This window comes from Pelodiscus sinensis, chromosome 18 (assembly GCF_049634645.1).
Source record: "Pelodiscus sinensis isolate JC-2024 chromosome 18, ASM4963464v1, whole genome shotgun sequence".
In the NCBI taxonomy this organism is placed as follows: domain Eukaryota; kingdom Metazoa; phylum Chordata; order Testudines; family Trionychidae; genus Pelodiscus; species Pelodiscus sinensis.
This window is the reverse complement of record NC_134728.1, coordinates 16808524-16827987: the sequence shown is the minus strand read 5'-3', so window position 1 is coordinate 16827987 and position 19464 is coordinate 16808524. Positions and strand designations below refer to the sequence as shown.

Sequence of the window (19464 nt, the reverse complement as noted above, 5' to 3'; positions counted from 1 at the left end):
GGAAGGGATCTATCGAGATAGGGGCTCCATGTGTTTTACCAAAAGCAATAGGGTTCTACTCAATGCCTAGAACATTGCTTGAAGTTTTGGGACTGACTATTGCATGCTTTGCTCAGCCAATAATGGCTGTTGTGGATTGAAGGACAGACCATTTTCTGAGCATGTAAATTGCACGTTACTCACAATTAGCAATGTAACCAAAATATGAAAGGCTAAAACCATTTCTAAGTATATAAATTTGGCTAGTCAATAGATGTGTATCTAGCTATCAGCCTTGTGGTTGAAGACCTCACAGGCTCTAGCACTGCAGCCAATCCTTTCTTGTGCTTTACTGAATATACATAATGGTAGCACAATACCTACATCAAATTAAGGTTTAATCGCTTTCTAAAAGTAAACTCCCACATTAAAAAGCTTTAGTAGTTAAAATTAAGATTTTATCAATAGCTTCTGCTAAGTCAGGTTACTTATATTTCAATATTTCTCTTTTCAAAAAGAGACTTATTTCCCTTTAATTTCCTTTATTTTTATTTATATAACATATATCCATCCAACCCAGAGACAACTCGTACTCAATTCACTGTATTTCATACATCTCCAAAGCAAATGACATACCTTAGCAGCCAATATTAATGCATTTGAGGTCCAGGCTATGCCTAAAAAAATCAGGTTAACTTAGCTATATTGTTCAGGGCTGTGAAAAACTTCATGCCCTGTACACCAGAGTCAGGTCAACGTAATCGAAAAATCCCTGTGTCAACCTGGCTACTACTTCAAGGATATGGATTAACTATGTTGATGGAAAAACCCCTTTATGCCTGGGCATGTCTACACTATATCACAAACACTTTAGCTGTGCTGCTGTATCATACAAATGGCCGAGGACATAGCCCATGTAACTAGAAACCACAAATTTAATTTCAAACTCTCAGAAATCAATCAGCTACTGCATTCCACCTCATTCATCAGGTAAGAAATAAAGCTGTCCCATATTTCCACTAGTGGAGATTAGGTTTACACATCTCCACCCAAAACATGCTCACCAACACCCTTTCAACTCCCATATGCAGGTCTAATCTGTTTGCCATCACCACATGTCCTATAGCTCAAACTAATTTAGCACAAGTGATTACCAACCACTATAAATATATTATCTTATTTCCACAAAGAACAAGTTGATGACAAATCTTAGCCCGAATGCTTCAACACAGAGCATAGTGGCTAACTTATGGGGCATAGTTAAAGTTATGAAATTCTTTTGATGTGTACAACATTTTAAGATAGCTTTAGTAAAAAGTAATTGGCATACAAAAGCAGCAAAGATGCATCTTTCAAACTACCTTAGACTATAAATATCAAGCCACTGAATTCTACAGAGTAAGGCACTAAAGTTAAAATGCTTATGTTAGACTGGAATACAAGAATACAAAAAAAAAGTGAAGACAGAAATACCAAGATCAAAGTTCTCACCCTTCCTCCCTCCCTTCCCGCCCCCTCCCCCCAAATTAAATTGAATGTTTTAAGTCACATTGACCTTAGAGGAAGCTCTCAGATGTTCAGCATTTTACAAAATCAGGCAGATGCTTAAAAATGGATTCATGCATTTAGATGCCTGGTTTTAAACATTTTAGCTAAGAGTGATATAAGATACCAAATGAAGTTCCAATAGTATTAACATTTTACTGTAGATTAGTGATGAGACTTTTCGATTTAAATATTAAACAGACAGCCCATTTCCAACTAAGTCTTTCAGCTTCTATACTAGAAATACAAACCCATGCAGGGGTGGCCAACCTGTGGCTCTTGACCCGCATGAAGCTCTTTGCTCACAGAAACGTGGCTCGCAGGGTTACAGCTCATTTGGAGCCACATGCCCACTTTGTGCCCGTGCCCTAGTGCCTAGAGGGAGAAGTGCGTGGCTGTGGCAGCTCCAGTGGGACCCAGGAATTGGGTTAGAATGGGAGGAACCTGGGGGTGCCTGGCTCTGGGGGAGGGCTCTTTGCACTACTCTCCACAGCTCTTTTGGCTCTTAGTGTCTAACTGGTTGGCCACCCCTGCGCTAGCCCATGGCAATGTACACTGGGAGTATTAACAGTAGTACATATTTGACGTCAGAATCACATTAACACTTAACATTTTAGAAAACTTCAGCTTCCTACATTAGAAGTTTTTTACTACGTACATGAAGCAACAAGAAGCTACACTGATTGAACTGAAAATCTGAATCCCTGCTGTGACCATAAATTCACGATATGTCATTGAATACTGTAATAAAAGGCTAACAAACCAGTTTGCATGACTAGTAATCTACTGGAGCTGAAATAGTTTTGTGCATTTAAATACTGATTTGAATAATTTCCCTTCGAATTAGGAGCAAAAATGTTAAATTTTAGAAGTTATAGTGGTGTATAAATAATGAAAATACAGTACCTTCTATTGAAGAGCTGGTTGCTTGGCCATTGTTAGGTCCAAAAGAACCATAAATTGGTCCAGGGCTATACGGCTCATACGTTTTCAGAATAGTCAGTACGTTACGAGAATCAACTTCATCTGAATTCAGAAGCCCTTTTTTGGTTGGCAAAACATAGGATGCAGGTTTGGCATGTGAACATTCCTGAGGTAACAGGTTTGCATATCTGTTTGCAACACGAGGTCGGCTCATGTCATACCTTCTGTAATTAACCCTTGCAGAGTCCACGTATTCAAGGGTTAACAGATTAGGTTTCATTCTTTTAGAAGATGGTTCACCAAATTCTAAGTTTGTGTGACCCACAGATCTATTGCAGAGATATTCTCTTCCTCGATTACTGAACCAGGCAGCTTCATTAAGGGGAGAATCATAGGAATTATTGACGTTACTACTGACTATGCCATATTGAGAAGCTGATATATTTAGAGTTTTTGCTTTTGGTTCAGCTCTTTTTACTCTATCCATTACTGAAGAAATATTAGGATTTGAATGTGTATCTTGCTGTGGCTGCCGACAACTATTTGCCTGCGCTCCAATGTTTTGTGGTTTGTAAGACTTCAGGTTACTTAGTGCTGAACTGCTGGACTCTACCATTGAAAAAACAGAGACTTTGCTCTGTAGAGGGGGACAATGTTTAGTCTTCTCTGTATGAAGCTGTTTCTGTTGTGTAGACAGGGAAGCCTTGCTTTTATTAGGGTTAAGAGACAGGGGAAGCACATCTTTACCAAGAAGAGCTGGTGGGCATCCAGTACGCCTGGCCTTAGCCAAAGCCTTGTTTCTATAACCATTTTTGTTAACAGTATCAGTATTATATTTATGCATCAGCCTCTGGTGTATCATTAAGACTTCTGGATAAAATGTTCTATAAGTACAAAATGGGCAGGTGCTAGGTGCTAACAAGCCTCTAGTAGCTGAGATCACTGAACATTCTTGCACCGTCCCAGTAGATAAATTTAAGGGCTTTTCTTCTGAAACAACTAAATGTTTGTGTTTGCATTTTTCAGTGCTCTCTCTCATTTCTTCCACATTATTTATATCCTTTAAGGCACCAGTGAACTCGGTATCATCTCCTTCCACTTTCACTGATGCACCTTTCTTTTTTTGATCAGTAGGATCATTTGCCTGAGATTCCACTGCTTCTTCCTCTGCTTTTAGCTTTGACAGGTAAGGGGCATCTGAGTTCGGATTCATCTGATTTGAGCCATTACAAACTTCATCCTTCTTTGTGTCCTGAATATCATTTTTCGTGGTCAAGAGGACTTGCCCAGCCAATATGCTCTGAAAGGAAGAAAATATCTCTTTTTGTTGCTTTGCAGGTGGGCAGCCCTTTTCATCTTTGGCACCATCAATAAACCTTCTGAAGTTTTTGATTTCTTGAGCACCAACAGCTACTGGCAGGAGGTCTGTCTCCTGACTTTGTAACAAAATTTTGCTGTCACTTTTCACATCTGTTGTGATATCAGCCTGCTTCTCCTTGTGATGCCTTTCTAAATGATACCTCAATGATGTTTTCTGTGCTGCTGCATATTCACAAAATTCACATTTGTATGGTTTTTCACCTGAAACAGTTTAATCAGAGAATAAATTTGACACATTGATTTAAAGTCTTCAACAGAATTAAATGATTCCGTGGTTTTTAAAATTCACAAGACTAAGATAATAATAAGTGGTATTCTCTTCTCCTTCCCCTACTCCATATACACACTTCTCATGCAGGCCCCAAGTTGATCCATGTGCCCTAAGAACTATAGTGGGTTTTTTGTATGTGTATGCAAGTATGTGTGGTGGTTGCTACAGTAACATCATCTTGGTAGGATAAGAGTTTTTCCCTACATGTTCAGAAGGTGTAAGGATGGTAGTTTGCAAACTATTGAGCACAGATAAAGGAAGTAGGTAGAATTAGGAGGACCTTGGTGGATCAATTTGTCACATCTATAAACAGTCATTGGAGGGAGAGGGAAGGACACGGGGGTCATTTAAATACACTGACAGTTTCTTTGGAGGGAGATTGCACAAGGTATAGAAAACAGGGACAAGTCTGATACTGCAGCAATGGCACACACACTTGGGAGACCTATTCTGTTTTTTTTTTCAAACGCCCTGTGATAATCAGGTAGGGTTAAGCAAAGGTGAAAGGTAGGATACAACAGTCACAAATCAAAATGTAGCAGAAACATAAGTCTAGTGTAATATTAAGTATACTGTAAATTAGAGTTGAAATTAAAACACCTTATATTTTCTTTGCAGTTCAGTTACAACACTGGATATTTTAGATTTTAATTTCAGCAGTTTTGTAGACCATTTTAATTTGTTTTTAACAAGAATCTAAAATTCCCACTAATCTGGATTAAACCAATCTTCTGAAACAATGAAATCCTTTACCTGTATGAGTTCGGAGATGAATATTGAGGTAATAATTTGAGCGGAAATATTTTCCACAATAGCTGCATTCTCTGGAGGCCCCAAGGTTTTTAACTTTTGCTCTTTCCAAGCCATCTTCATTTTTATCTTTGTAAGAAAAAAACAAAACATGCAAACCTATATTATGAGGAATAAAAGCGCTTTTTGGCTGCACGGGTGTCAACTTTAAAAGTGTAAGTGTCTGCTACAGATCACCTTCTCCCAATTTAATTAAGGGATACTAACTCAATATAGATCTACAAAAACCCCTCTGATCTACATTGCTACCCACTCCTGCTGGGAAGAGGGTTTTAAGAGACTACTATGTATATCAAATAGTATTGTGGCTTGTTACTGATGAAGGGTTCATTGGGATTGAAACAAAATCAAAGCTAGACCCTTAGGACTTTAACAAATACACTTCATTAACTTTAGCCACTTAAGCCTCTCTCCATTCTGTTTGATGTATTTTATAAATCCTTTATGGGACACAAGCAGACCAAATGTTTTCTTTAAGATAGGAATTTAAACTAGAAGAGATCTGATACAGGCTTAAAGTACACTACTGCAAAAATTAGTACTAATCAGTGGAATATCCTACCTGTGAGAAACCATTTTAATCTCAACAGACCTTTATAAAATGGCCCTAGGTTTTGTCCATGAGAACTATTAATATTGAAGCTGAGATCTGTCAAACATGGCAAGGTAAGGAAGTGACACTACTAGTGTTTCACATAATTAAATATTTTTTCAAGTTCCTAGTTAGAGAAGCATGGGTCCCTAACCGTAAGCACTAGCAGTTACCACTAGAGGGTAGCAAGTGCAGTATAATGTCTAAAAAGGTAAAGGGGAAGTTTTATTCAGGAAAGTCAAAGTGAACAAAAAGTTTTTCAAACAGGCTGCCCTAGGAATACTGTGGAGGAGACCAAGATAACTTAAGTAACAGTTCGAGTCAAATTGGACTAGAAAGGATTTTGTATTTAATGTATTTGTTTTAAAGTCCATTCGTTTTTTTACATGGTTAGTCACCTATCTTTCCTCAGTGGCTTAAAAATGGCTCAAACTTGTTCTGCTGGAAAATAATAATAAATGAATAAGTTTAAAAAACAATACGTTTGAATAAGCGTATTTTTGAAACTGCCAGCAAAAAGATTTCTTCTAAAACATATGCATTGTAACTATGATTCAGGATCTCATGATAAATTTAATTCAGGGAGATAAAAGCAACTGAGAAGAATCAACAAGTAGTACATTTAGCATTTCTTAATTCAATCAGTATCATAGCGGCCAAATTAAGAATTGTACGTAGCTAAAATTGGAAAAATGCAATCATGTGCCAGGACATTCTGTACATTGTGTCTTTAGGTTATGCAAGTATCCTCTCTTTAAATGCATACACGGAAAGTGTGTCACATGTAAGACGAAGGTGCAAGGTCTGTTAGAAACTCCAACCAGTTAAAATGCCATCTTGCTTCTTTTTGTTTGTTTGTTTTTTTTGGAAGCCTAGTCCCCTATAATTGTTCATTCTGATTCTTGCACGAACGATTAACAACTTTAAATCACAGCAGTAATGGTTTGATCCTGACTGCTCTTGCCAAGAAAACTGTATTATGAGTTTTCTTCCAAATATTGTATTTCAGCATACCTGTTGAACAGTCAAGGTTCATGCCAACCTTTTCTCTTTCTGGTAATTTAAGGCAGTTGTTCCCTAATATTGAATTTCTCTAACTTCACTTCATTCAAGGAAATACACTACATACAAGACCGATGAGTTTAGACTTAATTCTTCAGTTTGCAAAGTTCTAATATCTGCAGATACTAAACACTAGACTGTTCTGCCTGCTTCCACAATAAAAGATAGTAGCTGAAGAGTAACTTTAATTTTATAATATTATTTCAGCTTATGCAAGGCCATATGCAGGGAGGGGAAGAAAGCAGGAAAAACTTGAAATATATTAATCCATAAGATAATTTAATTGGCATCAGAGACTGAGTGAAAAATCTAACATTGACAGAAGCATTGGTTATTGAGGAAGAGGCAGCAGTGGAAATAGGAAGGTGTTGCACATTAGAAGCACACTCTTTTGGAGATTTGGAAGGTGACCAGGAGTTCATTTGAAACTGAAGACGACAAAGAAGAACAAAAAAACAAATCAGAGGAGCTATGTCATGGACAGAGTCTAGTATAGACCACTAAATCAGTAGTAGTAGGAGGAGGAGGAGATATTTCTTAGAACAAACATCCAAAAAACAAAGGGATAGTAAGGGAAGACCTACTTCCCAGAAATGAGTTGGAAAAGCAATAGGTCTAAACACAAAATGCCCAGTATGATCTTAAAAGATGGAAGTAGTAAATATTAAGTAGACAATGCTGACTAGCAAGGAAGTACTACTATAAAGTTGAAAGGTAGAATGCAATTTGAGTGAAAGTGATTATGAAATGATGAATTCTAAGGAAAGGAAGAGGTGAGAACACCAAAATAAGGACAAAGCATTTAAACACAACTATCAAGCCCAGAAAACTGGTTTATAAGGTCCCATTGGAAGAAAATCTAAGGGGGAAATCTAGCTTTCGAAGACACACACCAAAGCAAATTATCCCACTATGAAGGAAAGAGGCCAATAAGAGTGCAATAGGAGCTTTAAAAAAAATCCAAAGCCAATTGTTAAGGATGCGTACAAAAGAATAATAGAAGCACTTACGGATACAATCAGAAAGATCAAGACACAATGTAAGTTACACCTACCAAGAGACATGACAAGCAATAAGAAATACTACACACAAAACAAGAGCAAGCAACAGGTTAAAGAATACTGCCTTAAATGCATTCCAGCTGAGAAGCCTAATTAAATATACCTTTGAGTATGTCAGTAGCTACCTGAAGGAATCCTGCTACCATTACCAGTTACTTTAAGAACTCACAGAGGACATTTAGGGATGTGAAGGACTAGTTGACTAGTCAATGTTTATCGGTTGTCAACAAGCTTGTCGACTAGTTGCTTCCAGTCCCCTTTGCTGCCTCTATCAACAAGAGGCAGCAGGGGGGGCTCCATGTGGCGCTGCTGCTTTGAAATGCCACCATGGAAGCCCAGCATCTGGCTCCTCCCATCATTTCAAAGCAGCAGCACCACATGGAGCCTGGGGTCAGTGGGGAATCCCACTTTGAAATGCCACAAGGAGCCTGACTCCCAGCTCTCACAGCAGCATTTCAAAGCAGCAGTGCTACATGGAGCTCAGTGCCACGTGGCACTTTCACCTTTAAACAGTAGCAACAGCCCTAGGACTGTTCGTATGCTTGAAAGGTGGAGAAGCCCTATCGACTAGTTGAATAGACGATGCAAAATGCATTGACTAACGATCAGTTACCTGCAATTTAACATCCCTAAACACAGGTGATATCCTATAGGACTGAAGAATGGTAAACATAGCACCTATCTTTAAAGTGAGTAACAGAGCCCAGTCAAGCCTGCTTTCAAAACCAGAAAAGATACTGGAACTAATTAAACAAAATAAATCAATTACAGTAAAACTCCGATGGTCGGGCACTCCTGATGGTCTGGCACGATCAGGAACCCGGAAGTGCTCCAGGCAGCCGGACCATTGGAGCTGCTCTGCCCCCAGCTTCCCGGATTCAGCCGCTGCTAAAACTGACCAGCAGCTGAATCCAGGAAGCCGGGGGCAGAGCAGCTGGGGCGCTGACAGGTAGGTACCATAGCGCTGCCCCTTGGGGCTGCGGGACCAACCCGGCAGCACCCCAACTGTCCCCGATTCAGCCGCTGCTGAAACTGACCAGTGGCTGACTCCAGGAAGCCCGGGGCAGAGCAGCTCTGTCTCGTGCTTCTTGGAGTCAGCCGCTGATCAGTTTCAGCAGCGGCTGACTTGGGGACACCTGGGGCAAAGCAGCTGGGGTGCTGCCTGGTTGGTCTCGCCGCACCAAGGGTCAGCGCTACCAGACTAACCCTGCAGCACTCTAGCTGCTCTGCTGCAGGCGTCCCCGATTCAGCCACTGCTGGTCAGTTTCAGCAGTGGCTGAATCAGGGACACCTGGGGCAGAGCCAGACTATCAGAAGGGGGGGCTATGAGGAGTCTGGGGTGGCATCCCCCCCCCACCCCAGACCCATCATAGCCCCCCCTTCTGATAGTCCGGCATATCTGATAATCTGGCACCCCCTGGGTCCTAAAGGTGCCGGATTATCGGAAGTTTACTGTAGTAAGTACCTAAGGGAAAATACTTTAAAGAATGGAAAACCATGAACGTCAAGAACAAAACGCCAAACCCATCTAGTGTCATCCTTCAATAGGTTACTAGTAGGGATATAAACAAGTAAGTTGAGTACATGATTAACTGATAAACCTAGGCTTATCCATTCATCTTCTCAACTACTCACCTTTCCCCCCCCGCAGCATTTCCTTCTAACACCAGCTCCACAGTTCTGCCTGCCCCCCCACCCTACCATGCTGCTGCCTCAAAAGACAGCAATATGGGGGCCTGCTGTGGGCAGCTGGGGACCTCCTCCCCCACATAAAGAGGTTGCTCCATGGGAGGTGGGATTCCCTGTGAACAGGGGGCTGCTGCCATCCTGCGCTGCTGCTTCTGTATCCGAGGCAGAAGTGCTGGGAGCTGGTTTTTAAACTGGCTCCTCTCACGAACCGGCTCCCGCCTAGCATCATGCACTAATGCCTCTGATTCAGAGGCAGTAGGGCAGGCTGGCAGGGGGCTTCCCAGGAATGGGGCCCCCCCAGCAATGGGGCCAGAGCACACTGGCTACCAGCCCCACCTCCAGGGACTATAGAATAGTCAAGTAACCAATAGAAATTAATGTGGTTCCTCAACTATTCAATTAACCAATATCGAACATCCCTAGTTACTTGCCTAGAAGATTAGGGAAGTTGTAGAGGCAAACAAGGTAAATGTGGTATAGATAAAATTACTGTAAAATGGGTGAAAGGCACGTGTAAATAATAGCTGTCAATGGTTTACTGTCAAACAAGGGAAATGTATTAAGTAGGGTCCAACAAGGTCTTAAACCCAGCATTATTCAATATTTTCATTAAGGTACTTAGATAATGGGGTAGAGAGAATGCTTAACATTTGAGAAAGATACCAGGACAGGAGAGGTTGCAAGCATTTTGTGGGATGATTAGAATTCAGATTAGTTTTCACACATTGGAGAAGTGGTCTGAAATCAACAAGACAAAATTCAGCAAAGAGAAATACAAAGTACTACACTTGGGGGAAGGGGGAAAAAATCTAACACAAAACTACAAAATAAGGTTTAAGTAGCTCCTAGTAGCTGTAATATCACCGAAGATAACCTGGGGATTACAGATGTGATGTAGTTGTAAAAAAAACTAATATTCTGGGAGCATATATTACCAGGAATGTTGTATGTAAGTACATGAGAGAATGGTCTCTCTCAACTCAGTATAAGTGAGGCCTCAGCTGAAATCCTCTGTTCATTTCTGGGAATCACATTAAAAATTGTGAAGAAATCTGAGACAAGAGTACAACTAACAGCAACAAAAATGAGAAGTTTAGAGAACTGACCTATGAGGAAAGATTAAAGAAGCTGGTAGAATTAGTCTTGACAAGAGACGATTGAGAGAGCTGGGAAGCTGATAATTGTTTTCAAGGATGCTAACAACTGTTATAACCAGGATAGCGATCAACTGTTCTCCTTGTACACTTAAGGCAGGACAAGTAGTAATTGGCTTCATCTGTAAACAGGCTGGTTAAGGCTTGCTACTGAACAAGACATTCTAACTGTAGAAAAACACTGGATTAAGTGTAAGGAAGATTGGGATTCTACCATCATTGCATATTCTTAAAAACTATCTAGGCAAATACATCTCAGGGGATGGTCTAGATGACCTCTTGAGGTCACTTCCATCTCTACATTTCTAGGATTTTTCAAAAGAAGTCACTGTATTTGGACTGCAGCTGCTAAACAGTTTCAGTGAAATTAAGGATTCGTGGAAATGGGGATAAGGAGAATCACAGCAAAAAAATTCTCTTCCTAGTTAGGTTCCTTTCAGGGGGAGTTAATTTACGCATGAACATTACACTGCAATTCTTCATTTTAAGCCTAAGTGACAACTTACTTTTTATAATTTTTCCATGGCAATCAACTATTTAGCAGTCTACTTTTTTCTGGCTATTTAATCATTCCCCCTCCAACCATTGCCTGCACTTGCTATTCAGTTAGGTAAATTAATCTGTTGCCATTTTTTAAATCCCAGGGCACAAAATATAAGGACATCAAATATTTTTATAAATAAGTTATAAAGGGGTTGCATTTCCTGATCTTGTATTTGGTTAGAATTTACAGACCATTAGAAAGATGATTTAATCAATTCCTTGCTTCAAGCAAGAAAAAAGTGAAGTTCTGTGCTATTTTAGCTGAAAATGTTCAGACATACTTCTTACCTAAATGAAGCGTCTCTGGTAGCCCATCTTCAGATCCATCTTCAGAACCTCCCTCCGTTCGCTCCAGTACTCCATTTTCATGTGGGGTTACAATCAAGTCTGCACAGCATGTTCTAGAAGTGGCTGAAGTCTCTGAATCAGTTCTTCTGTCTCTTTTATGCACTCTTGAATGGAGAACTAACTGGTGGTAGGTTTTAAAGGCTTTGCCACACTCGGAGCAATGTGTTGGTTTCTCTTTGTTTTGTGACAGTTTGGGATCCATCTCCATAGAAGGTACTTCACTGTTGGGGTGTTTCAGTTTGTCTTGGGACAGAGTACCATTTCCCTGACAACTACTGCTTTTATTTACCTTTGACTTCCCACTACTTTCAATCTGATTAACCTGGCTACCTTTATTCCAAATTTCACCAAGTTCTTCTTTATCAGATGATGAATCATCATTGTCTGTACTTCCTTCTTGCCCTGGTTCTTTTATCTGTCCATGGCCAACAGCAACCTTACCTTTGGTAGCAAGCTGCCATGCTTGATACGTATTGAATGGATCCAGTTCAGCTATCCATTTCACAGGTTTTTCCAATTTACTCTTTTCTGCAGTCACATTTGGTCTTAAGTTCAAAAACTGCAGAAACTCCTCTCTTTGAGCTCCTCCTCCATGATCTTTATCGGAGAGTTCTTGGCTATCACCATTGGGCACGGACTCTTTGGTGTGCACTTTACTGTGTTCAATTAGGCTCTCTTTATTGAGAAATAGGAAGCCACAAACCATGCAGATTTTGTAAGGTGATGTTACATTTTCAGTTACTTGTTCCTGTACCACCTCATTTATTGTTACTGGGCTTTCAGAACCTTGTTGAAGCTTATTTCTTGAGCCAGGTTTACCAGTATGTGTTCTCATGTGGTTTTTGAGGAACCAAGGTTCTTTAAATCTTCTTCCACATACATTACACCAGTATGTGAAAGAGTCTTTATGCTTTTTCATGTGAGTCTCAACATCAAAAGCTTCATCAAATGTTTGTCCACAAACTTCACAGCTAAATTCTTCATTGTCCTTTTCATTGTTGTCTGGTGATGGCAAGTCTGTTCTCACTTGACATTTATCGAGGGGACTAAGATACTCTGCTTCAACACGCAGAACTGCTGGTTCACAAAGTGTGGGTCTATGTTGAGTTAAGACATGCTTACCAAGCTCTTCAGGATGTTTAAAAGTCTGATCACAAAACATGCAATCCAAAGGAATACAACCCTCTACTTGCACCAAAAACTTTTCTTGCACAGTTTTGTAAGAAATTGTGTTGGTCCCTTTTATTGGCATTGAGGCATCATTATTCTCCATCTGCGCACCAACAGTACTGGCTATCCCATCCGGTCCATCCATATATACTAGAAGGGGTTGAGTCGGCATATTTTCTAGGTTTTGTCCCCTAGCATGTATTTTAATGCGTAAGGACACTTGAAAGGTTCTCCTCACATGCGCATGAAAATATGCTAGGCTAGAAAATTATTGAATGGAAATTCTTGCCACAAATGTGGAAGGAGTTTGATTGTTATTTATATTCATATACCATTAAAAGTATACCCATTGGCTTGTTCAGTGAAATAATTGAATTCCTTAAACTACTTTTTCTACTGTTTTAAGTTCATTAAGGAGAGTCTGTAGAAGTCATCAGTTGCACTTATTTCTCCCTTTGTAATATTTCAAGTACTTCTCTTGGGCAGGATAGAGTCAAGAAGAGGCTCAGTAGAACATAGAACTCCGGCACCTATAGAAACAGAACCACAGCTAGCTTTTAAAATTAACCAATCAAAAAAATGAAATCAGTAAGATTTTTTTTTGAGAGACAATAAAACACTCCCTCTCAAATACACAAGTAAATTGTATATTGCAGCAGCCTTTAGTACTCATTCAAATAAAAGGTAGGTTTACAATATGCCGTAAAAGGAGAGAGAATTATCTGATTACATCTCTTCCCTGACCTACTAGGAATAAGCAGGATAAATCTTGAACACTAACTTTTTTTAAAAAAAATATAATTCCTATACTAACTTGTTACATAAACATTTACCCATCTACATTAAAAACTCACCACGACCCAGATTTCCAATTATAAATCTGTTCAATCAATATTTCAGTGCATATATTAATGATTTAAGTGATACAACAGGCTTAGCTAATTATACACTGATGCTTTAAAAACTGTCTTTTAGAGAGATACTGTAGTAGAATCTTGGTTTTCGTCCTCATGTTGCTTAGCCTGTAACCAAGTCTCCCCAGGAGTGGGGCCACCAGCCCCGCTCCTGGATGGGAGGCTTCGCTGCTGGCTCCCCAGGAGCAGGCTAGGAGACATAGGGCATAATCTGTGGCAGGAAGGCTAGACAAGGCCCACCACGGGCAGAGACTGCTCTGGTCGGCACTGAAGATACTGTCCATCTAATTTACTTATTACTCATGTCAACACTAGGGATGTTAGATAATGTGGATCTGAATAGTTGTGCAAACTCATCCAATTTTAACAGTTATTTGATAGTCCCCAGGGTCAGGATTGGCAGCCAGTGCACTCTGGCCCTGCTACTGGGGAGCCCCTACCATCCTGCACTGTTGCTCTGTATCAGAGGCAGTAGTGTGGGGCAGCAGCCCCTGTCCGTGGGGGACTCGAGCTCCCTGCTGACAGAGACTGTGCCAGCATCCCATGGAGCCACCTCTGTCTGCAGCAAACCTGGGCCTGCAGTGAACAGAGGCTGCGCCACAGCAACCTCCCCTGTCCTCCCCCCACCCCCCAGCCTCTTCTAGAGGCAGCAGCATACATGAGGGGGAACAGGTGGAGCCATTGATCAGTTGGGGAGCCAGCTTTTTAAGCCCACGGCCCCTCGAGCATTGTCTCCTCCCCACCCTTGCTGCCTCAGTGGGAGGCAGCAAGGGGAGGTGCAGAGACCTGGCTTAAAAGCCAGCTCCCCACCTCTATCAACTCCTGCCTGTTCCCCGCCCTGCACCCTCCAGGCTGCTGTCTCTATCAGAAGCAGCAGCCTGGTGGGCAGGCGCAGCTCTACAGGATCTGGTACTTAGAGCTGGCCTAGGAAAGCTCCTGCCTCCCCCCTTCCTTTGCTGTCTGGGATACAGAGGGTGGGGGGCAAGAGTGCATGTGTAGTCAACAAGATTAACCAGGTGTATCAGTTAAGCTGTCAACCACACACACACACACACACACACACACACGTGCCCTTGCCCCCCTTTAATCATGTAGTCTTCACATTGACAGGTTGATTTGGGACCATTTTGATTCAAACAACAAAATTATAGCCAACTCCAAATATAAGGCTAATCCTGCAATTACAACTGGGCAATGCCATTGGAAATAAGACTAATCACTGTTAAATCTGGTCAGCAAAAACAGTAATACTTGAGGATGGATTAGCAGGAAAAAAAACCCAGTTTGTTAAACCTGACCTACTCTGAAAGGCAGTTAGGAAAACATGTCTTTACTACAAAACTGAACAAAGTAAATTGATAAGTTCATAAGGAACAAACATGGAGTCTGTTTAAAAGTACATACTTTCAGAATAAGACAACATTGATAGAACATTGATCATGGAAGTCCAACAGCACAACCAACCATTCCTCAGCAAGAAACTGCAAATGGCTGGCTCCAGCAGTGAAAGCACCAAAAGAGAATTTACTACAAGTTACCCCACAAGTAGTAAAATCCTACCATGGATAAGGCAGTTTGTAGTTTTCACATGTGTTCGCTGGGCATGGTATACTGTAGATTCTCCCTCTTCCTCCCTCCCCTGCCCCCAAGACTGCTATAAACTCCTAGAAAACACATGAAAATTACCAACTGCCTTGCCCACAGTAGGATTTTACCACTTACAAGCTCACGTATGGTTTTTTCCCCTTCCCAAAAAAGGTGTTTTCCCCTAGCAAAGATAACTACTTCGAGTCAAGGACCAAAAATGCTGTTTCATTGCGCAGCTCTTCAGAATCCTACAGGAAGCAGTTAAACTGTCAAGAATCAGGTCAATTTAAACCTGGTGCTCCTGGGGAAAGCTATGAGCTGCAGTTTAAATATGCACTGGAGTTACTTTTACCTGGAATGTCAAAATGCCAACTAATGTCTAGTCTACAGAAGACATGCTACATCAGAGCTGCACAGATGCACCTGTGCCACTGTAGTCCATCTAGTGACGATGCTTTCTGCTGACAGGAGAGCACGTTCCTATCAACATCAAATTACTTAGCACTTAGGTTGCTGTCTTGTGTGTCACTCAAAGGGTGGCTTTCAGACCCCCTAAGCAACTTAAGTTACATTGACAGAGACAGTCTAGACTACTGCTTAAGAGAAGGAAATAGTTAAGTTCCCTTCCCGATTCCTGTTCCTCACTATTGCGAAGATGCTGCGGAGAAGTGATAATTACCCAGTAGTCTCACAGCAGCAAATGTCTCTGGATTGGGGAAATGGAAGAGCTTACTTTTAACAGCTGGGGGAGAAAAGTTACAAGTTTGAAACAGGAGTTCAAAGCTGATTAATACTTATTTTCCTGCCTCTGCAGGAGAACAGCATGAGGAATCAGGGCTTCTTGACATCCCCTCCCATTAGCTTGTAAACCCTGGTAAGTCTCTCAAGAGCCAGCCAGAACTCAAAAGCTTGATAGACTGATAGCTTCTGGGTTGGATGGGTGAAGGAGAGGGTAAGATGCACCAAGCAAGATTCTCGGAAGATCAGTGAAAACAGTTATACTGTCCAAAAAGCAAATAATTCTCACCTGACGGATGTTTCTACTGAACTTGATTTCAAAAGTCCCTCAATGCATCAGTTTAGAAAATGTTAGTGCACAATACATGTTTGCTCATGTCACTGTTAGGCAAACATATAACGGGCACAGGTTTATAGTGATGCTAAGACTCTATGGTGATTAACATTCTAGGGTTATGGTTATGAATGGCTGAGACCATTGCGCTTTCACTGTTACCTAGATGCTACAACAAAAGCTGCTGCATAAAAATGCATTAGCCAAAGACATTCAAAGCATTCATGAAGGACTAGTAAAGAGTCTATTTCCTTTAAGTTACGCAGTTTATAATGTATTCTCAAAGATTCCTTTACAGATGACCTACCGAGAACAATTTTATTTCACTTGTTACTCCTTTCTGCTTCAAGTTCCCTAGCCACATGCTCTCTCTCCTCCTCCATCTCCAGCCCAGAGAAGAGTGAATAGAAGATTGTTCTTTAAGTTTCCTGTTATAAATATAACGCACGAGAAATTCGCTGAAGAAAAGGAAGGCATGACTATTAGGTATGGTAGCGTGTACCTATTTACATGATTAACCAATGAGCCTGGGCTCAATGTTACATGCACCCTCTGTCCCATGCAGAGGCTGCGGGGGGGGGGGGGGGGAAGGAGTGGGAGTCAGTACATGCGGGAAGCCAGCTCCCTGAATGTGCCAGCTCTCACAAAGCCACCTGCCCCCCCTCACACAGAGCTTCGAAAGTCCTCTACAATGCCAGCACTGAACAAAATTCCTGCTAAAGTCACTTCAGAGGACTACCAATAGTTTTAACATTACCAAAACAGTGATTTGTGTTGCTAGCTACTAATATGAATCCACAGATAAACTACTGTTATCACCTTACTCCATCTCCATGCTCTATTACAATTAGTTGTTTAATGGATATAATTTCTAAAAGCCAAATACTCTCATCAAGGTGTTAAGGGGTCAATTGAATGGTCACCTAAAATCAGTTTAGCATAATTGTTTAACTATCTCTCCAACTTGAATTTAGCTGCTGGAGTGCCATGATGCATTCATGCCTGCTGTTTTTCTTAAGCAAATGAGAGCTTCTCCTGTTGACAGTTAATCCACCTTTTAGAGGTGGTAGCTAGGTCTATGTGACAAGCTCTCCTATTGACATGGCGCTGTCTACACTGAATGGGTTAGGTTGGTATAATTACATTGCTCAGGGGTGTTGATTTTTCACAACACAAACCACAACACTGTCTAATATAAACTTGGCCTGAGTAAGTTTCTCAGACCTGAACAAATCTGTATTAACTCAATCATGGTTCAATACAAAGTAGTACTTCACCCACCTTGTCTTCATACATACCAAAAAGACTCTTCTCTTCAATGAAAGTCATCCTTAAACTTTTCTTTGTTACATATATTTTTAGGTACTATCAGACCAAAAGACAGCCCAACCATACATAAATACAATTCTGCTGAATCAATGGAATATACCTGACTAGGCCAACACTCAGTCTGGCTCTACACTGTATAGTATCTCTGAAAACATTGTTTACTGCAATTGTACATGGTTGCTATAAAGCCAGTTGTGCCACATTACAACAAGTTTTTATGATTAAAGGATCATTAGGTTTATAAAGTATCCCCCAATATACGCCAAAACCAATATTAAGGAACTCAAAATAGGCAAGGAAAAAAGGGTCTATTATCTGAATGGTGTAGTGTCAAGAGGTCTCAGTCATTTTTCTATCCATTGTGCATAGGACTGTATGTATATCATACTAAATAATGCTTAGAGGCATTTCATTTATAGTCCAAGGAGTCAGCCAAGATTTCAGCAATCTACAGAGAAACTGATCACACTGTCAAACAGAACATTAATCAAATGTTTATCTGACAAATTCCAATTTTGTCTTTTCACACTTAGGCCCTCATGGCAAACCCAGTCTGCCATGTCAGCTGAAAAACAGAAATCAAATGTGGTCTCCTTAATGCCAAACAATAGTAGAAAAGATTTCATGCATTTTGGACAGAATGTTATCTTTCTTCAGCTTGGAAACATTAACAGCAGCAGCACAAATCTCTAGAATGGAACACACTTACTATAACAAGGACAAAGGTATAAACCAAGCAAGTAGTTGTCAACTACTAGACAACAGCAGCATGGCTTAAACCAGCACTCAAAAGACACAAGTTAGTACATTTATATAGAGCTATTTAAAAACTGGCCTGGCAGAATGAAAAACCCACTTTTCCATTTGAATATTTGTTAAAATACGTGGAATCTTACTCAAATGTTAGCATTACAAAAGTTTGGGCTTATAATGGGAGAAACCTTTCTATGGAAAACAGCCTTGCTCTCACATTCTGCACCATCTTTGTGTGATGACTTAATTTTGACACTTTCTTCTCACCTACATAGAAAAGACACTTTTTAAATAGTCTAAGTTTTCAACTCCAAGAGTCATTTTAAATAAAGAGCTCTTTACAGATCAGTTTGTAGGATAAAGAAAATCAGCATTTAAAGAGGAAACAGTGTATTTGGGAAGGAAGGGATGATTCAGCTGCATGAGACAGGGATGGTTATGGCTGCCAGGTGTCCAGTTCTCTCCTGGACAGTCTGGTATTTGTGGCCCGTCTGGTAAAAAAGCCAAAATACCGGACATATAAAATGTCCGGTATTTTCTGTTTTTTCCTCGGACAGAAAGCTGTCAAGGAGGACATTCTTTCCTTGCCACATCTGGCATGGGTGGAGAGAGCAGGGACCATGTTGATTTAAAGGAGCAGTGACTTTTTTTGTTTGCACACCAGAACCTAGGAGGGCCCAGGCTAGTAGACTGTGTTCTCCAGCCCTGTGGTGGGGCGGCAGAGGGGCTAGAGCACCAGCACAGGCTCGCCAATGCTCGGGAAAAAAAGGGGCCTGCTGAGCCTCAGTGGCCAGATCCAGGCAAGCCAGGAGCTGCTTCTGGCCCTTGGGCCTGAAGTTCCCCACCTCTGGCATAAGAGATCACAACAAAAGATGTTCTCTTTCAGCCAAGATAGGAGTGCTCACTCTTAAACACTATGGAATTAAACTTCATGGACAGTTGAAGAAAGTCATTATTGGTCTTACAATTAATTCTCCATGTGCAAGTTCCTTTAGGAAAAAAAATTAAAAGCCAGTTCACTAACTCCCTTAAAAGCAGTTCATGTTTTTTCTTTTATATGCATGAATTGAGAGTTTATTTTCTATAATTAGATTTTTCTAGTTTTACACCATTGGGTTTCTGATACCCAGGGCTCGACAAACAATGTAATCTACTCGCCTGTGGCGAGTAGATTACATCCTGGAAGAACCAGCTCCGAGCAATCTGCATATGCGCAGAACGATTTGCGCATGCGCAGAATGGCAAACCGCGCAGCTGGCGAGCCATAGCTCAGCAAGCCCT

General features: G+C 40.8%; 1 protein-coding gene across 13 annotated transcripts in view; it reads right to left on the bottom strand.

Moving 5' to 3' along the window:
• Positions 1-19464, bottom strand: part of ZNF217 (zinc finger protein 217) — a 101458-nt gene that overhangs the window by 74058 nt on the left and 7936 nt on the right. For 11 of the 13 annotated variants that reach the window (XR_012896514.1, XR_012896513.1, XR_012896515.1 and 8 more), the window contains 3 exons: positions 11299-13058; positions 4853-4978; positions 2431-4029 (listed from right to left, as the gene is read on the bottom strand). Coding sequence is in view for 10 of the 13 variants with exons in the window: in XM_075901181.1 (XP_075757296.1) it covers positions 2431-4029; positions 4853-4978; positions 11299-12700 (3127 nt within the window). In the remaining 3 variants the exon portion in view is untranslated. The other 2 variants (XM_006129425.4, XM_025187905.2) reach the window with 2 other exon arrangements.